The following is a 10,996-nucleotide window of genomic DNA, read 5'->3' on the forward strand; positions in this document are numbered from 1 at the left end:
CCAGGGAAAAGGGACCTAATTAGCCTGGGGCTAATATATCTGCCTTGTATTACTCTCCTGTAGCCATCTGACCCGACCCTGCCGCACAGTGCATTGCTCCAAGTGCCGTGGGAATCTGCTCGGGAACAAGAGCTGGTGCATGTCCACTTTCCTTTGTAGAAGTGGAGGACTGGATAATAAACTTACACTGGTCAGGGTCTGGCTAGGGCAGGATGGTGCAGCCCTGGGATCCTAGGCTGGGGAACGGGGGAAATTGGCTGGATCCTCTCTATTGTTGGTTCATGAGTGGCTAGGAGAAGTATTCATGTAACTCAGCTGGGTGTATCCCTGCCTGTGGATGTCTGTGTAAGTGCAGGACCTGGAGGGGTTTGCAGCTTGTCACAATATCACAGTGTGAGAGGGAGCCCAGGTTTGTAAGCCAGAGGGCTCAGTGGTACCCCAGTTCCAGGTTGCACCCCAGGGAACCCATCACTATGTGTCACCACCAACACAGTTCCCCAGGGCTGGTCACTGAATTGCCCAGCAGAAGACCTCATCATAGATGAGCTGGGAGGGGAGGGGAGTCTAGTGGTTTGAGCAGAGGAGCTGGGAGTCAGGACACCTGGGTTCTGTCCCTGTACTTGGCTCTGGGAAGGTCTAGTGGTTACATCAGGGAGGGGACTGGGAGTCAGGACTCCTGGGTTCTCTCCCCTGCTCTGGGTACGAAGTGGGGTCCAGTGGTTAGAGCAGGGGGGGCTGGGAGCCAGGACTCCTGGGCTCTTTTTGTGGCTCTGGGAGGGGAGGTGGGTCTAGTGGGCTAGAGCGCAGTGTGAGAAAGGTAAAATATCAAACACACATTGGTTAAATAATTTAATGAGCCAGTTCCCTCTGGATCCGTGATCCTTACAGCACCGACTGGAGCATGAGCACATATCAGTGTTTTACTAGCCAAAAATAACTTTGAAAGCAGCCGAGAGTTTGCAGAAAGCAACGGGAAGCTGGTTAGCCGAGCCGCAGAAACTGAACTGCCCACGGGATGCTGCAATTTCGGAGTGCTCAGCCCATGCAACAAGATCTCGTCCCAGTCTCGCTACACAGCAAACATTTAGTCTCCGTCCCTACCCCTTCTGCTGGGGGAATTTAGCATCGACACGGAGCCTGAAATATCCCCAAAGGAGCTCGGCTGTCCATGGAATTAGCGGATCTCGCTTCTAAAGTCAAGCAAAGGATTCTCAAGTGGGATTGAAGAAGGGAGACAAGCTACTGATCGAGCCAAGAACGGCAATTCAATTCAAAATGACCTCACCTGGGCAATACTCCATAGCCAGGTCGTCCCACGCATGACTCTGTACCCAAAGGTAATATACGGGGGATAACGCTGAACCCCTCCGAATTCCTCTGGAGCGCCCAATGCCCCTTTAACCAAAGAGTCACGTAAGAATCCTACCTAGCTCTTGGCAGCACTGTCCATCGGTAGCTTTGTCGATCACAGGGTCAGAAAGGAGCCCGGTGATCACGACAAAGCCTGAACGCTTTCCCAAATGAACCCCCGTTTGCATGAGAGCAGATTTTTTTAGAAAACCACCCCAGCATTCCCCTCCTTGTTGGACACGGACCCCTCGTTTCCAGCCTGAATGTGTCTAGCTTCCACTGAGCACTGAAGTCGCGAGTGTGTCCAGCCTCAGTGCTGTCAGCAGATCGAGGGCAACCTCTGGACAGACGGGCGAAGGCTGGTGGGTGAAACACTGGGGCAACCGCCTGCGTTTTGAGGCCTTCAGAAGCTGTCGTTTCGCAGTAACCCGGGACTGTCGTTCCCGAGGCGCAGGTGGCATTGGGAGTGTGCCATCCCCTAGCACCTGCATACAAGAGGCTTTTTGCTGCTCGTCGGTGCAGCTGGCAGGGGGTGGCTTTCCCAGCCGGGCGCCCGCAGCTGGTTTCTCAAGGCAGACGGGCGTTCGTTCTGGGGACCCACTGGAGGAGTGAGGACAGCTGCCGCACTCTCTTTCTGGATTTTGCCACTAGGATGCTGATCAGGGACCAAACTTCTGGGGTTACCCAGCAGGGAGTGCTCCTGCTGGTCAGGCCATGACAGGCCCTGCTCACAGCTTCTTCAGCCATTAACCAGCAGTGGTAGTAGACTGTTATCTTCCAGATGGTACTGAAGGAGTTGCTCCACTAGCCAGCAGTGGTAGTCGAGCTGGTATCCTCTAGGTGGCATTAAAGGAGTCTCTCCACCAGACAGCAGGAGTAGTAGAGCTCTTATCCTCTAACACAACAAAGGGGGACATGAGACAATCTTAGCCAATGGGCTGGCCAGTCCTGTTTTTCCCAGAAGCCAATGGTGTGGCCCGAAACGGACCCCAGATGGGTGGTGGTGGTGAGGAGCCAGGGGGTAAGGCCAGATTGAGGGGGGGCAGGAGGACATTTGGGTCCACACTCCTCTTAGCCCCCTTTGCCATGTCTGAATCATCTCAAACCCCGTCTGAAGTCCCGTCCAGTCCCAGTGTCTCCCAGAGTCCTTTGCGCCCTCATTGGGCCATGCGCCCTGGTGGGGAGGGGAGTGGTACTTGGCCTACTTGGGGGGTCTGGGGTGTGTGAGTCCTGATGGCTGGCAGAGGGGGCTCATTCTCCCTGGGTCCCATAATGTGGGCTGGGGGGCTGGCAAGGGGGGGATGTTGTATGTGGGGGGCACAGACTGGCTGCTTTGTGAGTGTGTGGGTGGGCTGAGGAGATGGTTGTGTTGTGGTGCATGCTGGTCTGTGTGTATGGATTCAGGGAGGTGTTCAAAACCGCTGCCCCCTATTGGAGGGCTCGGCTTAGAGCTGGGGGGCGGGGCTGGGCGGAAGGATCAGTCCCTCAGGGGTTTTATGTATAGGCTGAGACTCTGATGGCAATCACAATGGCGACCCACACGATCAGCACCACAATCCCCACCCCCAGGGCTGTGTGGTTGAAAATCCGGGCCATCCGGGAACTCTGCTGTGCTTGGCTAGTGTTCCCGCTGTTGTTGGCATCCCGGGTCTGTGGAGAGACAGAGAGACCGGAACAATTAACCACACAGCAACGCTGCATGGGTATGGTTCACCCGGCGCTGAGATGCAGCCACCTCTGGGGCGGGGCAGCTGGGGAACAGCCACACATAACACTGTACAGGGATGGCTCACTGGGGGCTGAGACGCAGCCACCTCTGGGGTGGGGCTGCTGAGTAACAACCATGAATAGCACCTCTACCACACCCCTCTTATTATCTCCGGGTGGCTGTTCCCCAGTGCCTCTAACCGGGCCCCAGCTCTTTCCCCCGCCCCGTAGTCCCAACGGATCCTTTCCATGGATGAAAAGCAGCTGGCTAGAATCAAGCCTAGGGAATCAGATGTCAACACCTGCCTTCCCCTTAGACCCTGGTTCCATGCCACACACTTATCTGGCTGCGCCGATCCAGGCTATTACTACCTTGAAACCAAAGGGACAAGAAATGGCCCAGGTGGCACAGAGCAGAGCAGCCCATGTCACCAGCCATCTGGGCACCCACCCCCAGACCCTCCTAGCCTTACACGGTCTCCCCACTCAGTAGAGAGCTTGCTTTGTTGTCCTCCTACCGATCCCTGAGGAATGATGTCACCTGCTCCAGTGACAGGATCCCAGAAGAGCAAACTGTGGGATGGGTGCGGACTGTGGAACTCATTGCCACAAGAGAGAGCCCACTGTGCCCTGCAGCACAGTGCCCCCAAGTGGTGCAATGCGATCAGCACTGACTGCCTGGAAAGAGCACCCCCCCACCCTGCTCCCTGCAGCCCAGCGCCCCCTAGCTCCAGCCCTTACTGCCAGGGGGGAGTATCCCCACCCTGCTCCCTGCAGCACAGCACCCCCTAGCGGCTGTGCTGGGTCAGTGGGGCCAGGGGAGAGTATCCCCACCCTGCTCCCTGCAGCACAGCGCCCCCTAGCGGCTGTGCTGGGTCAGTGGGACCAGGGGAGAGTGCCCCCTAGGGACTCACCTGGATGGAATACACCAGCGCCACGATGCCCAGGGGCAGGCAGCAGCAGAGGAGGGTGAAGATGGAGTAGCCCAGGTAGTCATTCTCCTTGGCAGGAGGTGGGGAGACCAGGATGACCTGCTGTGGGGCATAGCCCATCGGGCCCCGGTTGGGGTCCTCGTTGTATGGAGGGTAATAGCCCTGTTGGTTGTATGGAGGGTAATAGCCCTGTTGGTTGGGAGCTGCCCCGTAGCTTGGAGCAGGGAGTTGCCCGCCTGAGGGCAGTAGCGGAGGAGGGGCCCCATAAGGCGGCACGTTGGAGTATGGGGGCGGCTGAGCAGGGACGGAGGGCTCGGGGCCTTTACCATAGCCTGGTAAACTCATGGTGCCGCACTCCTCCTGGGAGCCTTTGCTGGTCTGCCACTCCCTCAGGGCGTGTCTCCGAGCCCCCTAATTTCCAGGCCTCCCCTCTCCTCCTCCAGGCCGTTCTCCTGCTCCTCTGGTGCCGGCTTGCTGTATGTCCTGAGTTGACTTGGGGCGTTCTCCCCTCTGAGTGACCTTTCTCGCTCCCCTTTTGCACCCACTACTGCCTCAGGGCCCCGGGGTCCACTGGGCAAATTCAGGGTGTTTGCTCTCCTCCGCTCTGCCCCTCACGTCCTTCTTCTGCTCGGCGGAGCAAACCCGCAACAGTCGCTCTTTTCTTTCTGCCTTTCACCTTCCTTCTTCCCTTGCTGAGAATCAGAGCCCCCCCCCGATCTCTCGCTCCTTTCCGCCTTTCACCGTCTTCCTCCCCTGAGAAACAGATGCTCCAGGATCCTCTGCTCCTCCGCTCTGCCTTTCCTGTTCTCTTCTTCCTTGCAGATCCAGGGCCCTTTATCCACCACCGGACAGAGCCGGTCCCCAGGCCCGCCCCCAAGCTGCAAAGAGGAATAGGACAAGAACCAGCCTAGCCAGATGCAGCCACACCCTGGAGAGCAAATGTGAGCCATGATAAGGGATCCCGCAATAAACCGCCCGTACCCTGCTCCACCTACTCCTCACGTCCCTGCCTAGTGGCCCATTAAAAATCAGCATGACACTCCCATCTGGGCTGCCAGGAAGGGAGAGTTTGCTCCAGGGATGGGGTTTCCATCTCTAACCACTAGCCCCACTCCCCTCCCCGAGCTAGGGATAGAACTCAGGCGTCCTGGCTTCCAGCTACCCCGGCTCTAACTACTTGATCCCACTCCCCTCCCCTCCCAGGAGTCCTGACTCCCTGCCCTCCCAATCACTAGACACCCTTCCTGTGCATCTGTATGATTAAAGACCATTTATATCATTGATATTATCACTGTTATACAATTACCCTTAGTTTCCGATTTTCACCATACTTTTGTATCATTCAAATATATAAAAAAGAACTTGTTTTATTAGGAAAATACAATGCATTGCATGAGAGATATGGATTAGGATAATACATTAGTCTGTGTGTATATGCAAAGCTGCCTTAAAGTCAGGCTCTGTATTAGTCTGGAAGATACACCCAATAAACAAACAGGCCCGCATGCAAGCTCGGAAGTGTGTGCATCTGAACGTACTGATGAATCTCATGCCCACCATGGACACATTGAATGGTTTAAAGATCTGATGCAGTGAAATGGGAAGAAAACGAAACTCTGTCTCAGAACATGGTTCAGAGCACAAGGACGCATTCAAAAGTTTAAAAACAACCAAAAAACAGGAGAAAAGGATGAAATTGAGAGTATCCGTTCAAATGGTGGGGCCCAATTATTAAACATTAATATTTATAGGCTTAATCGTTCTAAGTCTACAACAGTCAACTGATAGGTTTCAGAGTAGCAGCCGTGTTAGTCTGTATTCGCAAAAAGAACAGGAGGACTTGTGGCACCTTAGAGACTAACCAATCTATTTGAGCATAAGCGTTCGTGAGCTACAGCTCACTTCATTGGATGCATTTGCTTATGCTCAAATAAATTTGTTAGTCTTTAAGGTGCCACAAGGACTCCTTTTCTTTTTGCGGATACAGACTAACACGGCTGCTACTCTGAAACCGTTCATCAAAGCGTTAATCCACTGAGCATTTACCCCCGTCCACCAAAATAAACCCCGAGATTTACCCAGAAAAATTACCAATAGTTTTTGGCACCGATTTTCACCTGTTTTTGTTGTGATGGCTAATAAACACCCGGGAAAAATTAAATCAAATCAAATCTGAAACTGAAGGGCCTTACCTATCAAAGGCACTCCACTCTCACAATGGGCCATCGGAGAAACCCATCCCGTGCAAATAGCTGTTCCTGAGGATGCCTCAGACAGCGAGGAGCCAATGTGGCCACCCCCTGTGTTTCAGCAAATCACCTAACGGCATGTGGTAGCTCACGTGACCCTAGGATCCATCTTGGGCCAGTGATTTTCCATGCACTGGAGCTGGGGGCTTTCTTTGGGACAGTACATTTCCATGCCCATGGCAGAGAAGATATAAATTGCAGTTTCAATGCCTCCATTTTGCCTGCCCCAATTCTCTGGACTGTGGATTTACACTTAAGAGGAGCAACTTGAACTCTGGACTGAGGACCTTCCAATCCTTTGGAAGTTACCAGAGAGACTTTGTCAAGCCCACCGTCTGTCCCAGCAAACCTGATCTAAGGACTTTGCAATCACTTGTCTGCATAGGATTTATTACCCATTTATAACTCTCTCCTTTTATTATTAAATCTCTAGTTAGTTTACTAAGGATTGGCTGGCAGCGTGCTAAAATCTGAGATTATATTGACCTGGGCTAGGGTGATCAGATAGCAACTGTGAAAAAATGGGGTAGGGGGTAATAGGTCCCTATATAAGAAAAAGTCCCCCAGAATGGGACTGTCCCTATAAAAATGGGACATCTGTTCACCCTAACCTGGGGGGAAGTGTCTGATCCTTTGGGATTGGAACGAGCCTCACATTTGGTGAATTGGGTTTCCAGTAACCTCTCACTATATTAGACCTATTTGTCTGGATGGGAGCCAAGGGCTGGAACCATAGAATCATAGAATAGCAGGGTTGGAAGGGACCTCTGGAGGCCATCTAGTCCAAACCCCTGCCCAGAGCAGGACCAATTCCAACTAAATCATCCCAGCCAGGGCTTTGTCAAGCCTGACCTTAAAAACTTCTAAGGAAGGGGATTCTACCACCTCCCTAGGTAACGCATTCCAGTGCTTCACCACCCTCCTAGTGAAAAAGTTTTTCCTAATATCCAACCTAAACCTCCCCCACTGCAACTTGAGACCATTACTCCTTGTCCTGTCATCTGCTATCACTGAGAATAGTCTAGATCCATCCTCTTTGGACCCACCTTTCAGGTAGCTAAAAGCAGCTATCAAATCCCCCCTCATTCTTCTCTTCCGTAGACTAAACAATCCCAGTTCCCTCAGCCTCTCCTCATAACTCATGTGTTCCAGTCCCCTAATCATTTTTGTTGCCCTTCGCTGGACTCTCTCCAATTTCTCCACATCCTTCTTGTAGTGTGGGGCCCAAAACTGGACACAGTACTCCAGATGAGGCCTCACCAATGTCAAATAGAGGGGAACGATCACGTCCCTCGATCTGCTGGCAATGCCCCTACTTATACACCCCAAAATGCCATTGGCCTTCTTGGCAACAAGGGCACACTGTTGACTCATATCCAGCTTCTCGTCCACTGTCACCCCTGCTGCCGAGCCATTCGGTCCCTAGTCTGTAGCGGTGCATTGGATTCTTCCGTCCTAAGTCCAGGACTCTGCACTTGTCCTTGTTGAACCTCATCAGATTTATTTTGGCCCAATCCTCTGATTTGTCTAGGTCCCTCTGTATCCTATCCCTACCCTCCAGCATGTCTACCACTCCTCCCAGTTTAGTGTCACCCGCAAACTTGCTGAGGGTGCAATCCACACCGTCCTCCAGATCATTAATGAAGATATTGAACAAAACCGGCCCCAGGACTGACCCTTGGGGCACTCCGCTAGATACTGGCTGCCAACTAGACATGGAGCCATTGATCACTACCCGTTGAGCCCGACAATCTAGCCAACTTTCTACCCACCTTGTAGTGCATCCATCCAGCCCATACTTCTTTAACTTGCTGACAAGAATACTGTGGGAGACCGTGTCAAAAGCTTTGCTAAAGTCGAGGAATAACACGTCCACTGCTTTCCCTTCATCCACAGAACCAGTTATCTCATCATAGAAGGCAATTAGATTAGTCAGGCATGACTTTCCCTTGGTGAATCCATGCTGACTGTTCCTGATCACTTTCCTCTCATCTAAGTGCTTCAGAATTGATTCCTTGAGGACCTGCTCCATGATTTTTCTGGGGACTGAGGTGAGGCTGACCTGCCTGTAGTTCCCAGGATCATCCTTCTTCCCTTTTTTAAATGTAACCCTTCTGCCCATCAGAGTTGGCAGCAACAAGGGCCAGGTTCAGTATCTAGGGGATCCATTCCAATAACACAATGCAAAGTGGCTCGAGCCCCCACCCAGTGACCTGGGACAAATATATACGACCCCTGCTGGGCGCCTCCAAGAGGCAATACTTCCCCTCTCGCAATCACATAGTCTGAGTGTAGCAAAAAGCCTTTTAATAACAGAGAGAAACAATGTGGCATTATGTTGGGGAAACACCACCAACAGGATTCATAACACAACCCATGAGCAAAAAACCCACCCGAAGCAAACTGGGGCATGCCCTTTCCCTTTGGTTCTTGAGTCCAGCAACACCAAATCACCCAAAGTCCCAAAAGTCCAGTGGCCCAAAAGTCTCTGTCCCTGGTCAGGGCAGCCCCAGAGTTCGAAAGTTTATCTGCAGAGCTTTACCTCCCAACCTGGGTGGAGATGGAGGGGGGAGAGAGAGAGAGAGGTAAGAAAAGGAGTACTTGTGGCACCTTAGAGACTAACCAATTTATTTGAGCATGAGCTTTCGTGAGCTACAGCTCACTTCATCAGATGCATACCGTGGAAACTGCAGCAGACTTTATATATACACAGAGAATATGAAACAATACCTCCTCCCACCCCACTGTCCTGCTGGTAATAGTCACCTTACATGATCTGAAGCTGGCTGCCCCACAGCTCCATAGGCCTTCGCTTTGCTCCGCCCCACCAGCCGCCCCACAAACTGCTTGGCTCAGCTCAGCTCTGCTGCCCACAGGCAGCTCCCGCCATCCTATGAACTGCTCCACCAGCCTGTCCACAAGGCACTTCAGCACTGCTTGCAAACTGCTCCACAATATATCTTCAGGCTCTCCCACTACTTAACACAATGCTCAGTGACTTCAGCTCTTAGGTGAATTCAGCTTGTAGTAGGGAAGCCTCAGGGCTGGTACACCATTAACCCAAAATGAGCTCAGCAGCCTGTAACTAGACTCCTAAAGGAATCAAAATTAGCTCTGATATTCCACAGTGGAAAGAAGAGAAAGTACAATTAGCATGTAAGACCCTCACCAAGAGGCCCATACCACCAAGTATTAATACTTATTTCCAGCCTCTCTCAATTCACAGGGTTTTGGAACCCATGTCCCTTGCCTAGCGAGTGCTACTTAGTTGATGGTGAGTCCCTCCATCATAACAAAAGGCCCAGTACAGTTCCAAGCACAGTTCCCATAGTCAGGGTAATAACAATTTATTCTTCCTGCCCCAATAACAGAGACACTGGGGATCCCACAGCAGCCAAAGTGACCATTTGGGCAGCTATGGGCTCATGCTAGGCAGGGTGGGTGTGCCTATGCAAATGAGATCATCCCCTGAAGTTCTTTTCCACAACTTGCCACACCTCACCACCAGATGTCAGGGTGGAGCTCATCCTGACTCTGCTTGCATAAAGACGGCCTAAAGAATTAAAGAATTAAAGAATGCCTAAAAGGGACAGTGTCTGGCTTCTGGTTAACCAGTGTGGTGCTGTAGAAGCTTTTTTGTTATTGGTTTGGTGCATCCAATGCTAGAGAAAACCACCAGCTCTGGGGATTGTCTGCCCGGTTCCTTGCAGTCTGCCCTGAGCGTGGAATTTGCACTGTGGGCCACCTCGGGCACCCGGTCACAGCTCCCCTCCCAGCTCATACGTGGCAAGGGCGTGTGCTGGGTGAGTCAACGCCTTGCCCTGGGGAGTTGTATGGACAGTGACACACCTTACAACCCTGCCTGCTGGGGCAAGAAAAGCGCCAGGTCGTGTGTCCCCAGGAGGTGGCCTGACGCAGGTCGGGAACAAGCCAGGGCCATTGTATGGCCAGGGGTCTGATCCAGGTGGGGGCAGGGTACTGGGCTAGATGGACCCATGGGTCAGATCCGGGGTGACAAGTAGGAGGTGGGAACTGGGCTAGATGGGCCCGTGGCTCTATATCAATGACGGGGGTGCAGCTGGGATTCCAGGCTGGATGGGCCCACAGGCTCAGATCTAAATATAGCAGAGCTGACAGGAAGTGCTGGGCAAGGGGGGGAATTCCAACTTGTCAGGTGAAATTGTTCTCATTTCCTGGTGCGCTCGGGTCACAGGCAAGGGGACGTGGCTCTTGGTGTTATACAATCACAGGAGTTTAAACAAACGTGCTACTGAACTGGGAATAGAACCCAGGAGTCCTGGCTCCCAGCCCCCCCCACCCCCCGCTCTAACCCACTAGACCCCACTCCCCTCCCCGAGCCAGGGATAGAACCCAGGCACCCCCCAACCACTATACTCCACTCCCCTCCTCGAGCCAGGGGGAGAACCCAGGAGTCCTGGCTCCCAGCTCCCCCCCCAGCTCTAACCACTAGCCCCCACCCCCCATCCCCGAGCTGGGGATAGAACCCAGGTGTCCTGACTCCCATTGCTGTGCTATAGTCATGTGACCCTTTCGCCTCCTCTTTTTCATTTCAGTTTAATAAGACTGAAGCACCTGGGTTGGTCTCCCTGTCCTGTTTTTGCCACCTCTGTGAAAACACACCCTTCGGAGGGATGTCTTTCCTGCTTGGCCCCAGTGAACTCCACTGCCCCATTCTTATGTTCACCCCCTACGGAGTCTCCTCTGCCCTGCTCCCCCCAGCACAGTGCCCCCTAGTGC

General features: G+C 52.9%; 1 protein-coding gene across 1 annotated transcript; it reads right to left on the reverse strand.

The window, feature by feature from the left end:
• Positions 1–834: 834 nt before the first annotated feature.
• LOC144279734 (proline rich transmembrane protein 1B-like) lies at positions 835–4,890 on the reverse strand. Its single transcript, XM_077841348.1, has 2 exons — positions 3,972–4,890; positions 835–3,000 (listed from the first exon to the last, which is right to left on the reverse strand). Exons 1-2 carry the CDS (start codon positions 4,332–4,334, stop codon positions 2,845–2,847), a joined length of 519 nt encoding a protein of 172 aa, XP_077697474.1. The 5' UTR covers positions 4,335–4,890; the 3' UTR covers positions 835–2,844.
• Between the last annotated feature and the right edge of the window lie 6,106 nt (positions 4,891–10,996).

This window comes from Eretmochelys imbricata, chromosome 24 (assembly GCF_965152235.1).
Source record: "Eretmochelys imbricata isolate rEreImb1 chromosome 24, rEreImb1.hap1, whole genome shotgun sequence".
Classification (NCBI taxonomy): Eukaryota; Metazoa; Chordata; order Testudines; family Cheloniidae; genus Eretmochelys; species Eretmochelys imbricata.

Excerpts from the sequence above, each read along its gene's own strand:
- LOC144279734 (XM_077841348.1), bottom strand. The coding sequence starts at position 4,334 with ATGAGTTTACCAGGCTATGGTAAAGGCCCCGAGCCCTCCGTCCCTGCT. Across the intron at positions 3,001-3,971 it reads CGCTGGTGTATTCCATCCAG|ACCCGGGATGCCAACAACAG; the intron begins GTGAGTCCCTAG and ends GTCTCTCCACAG.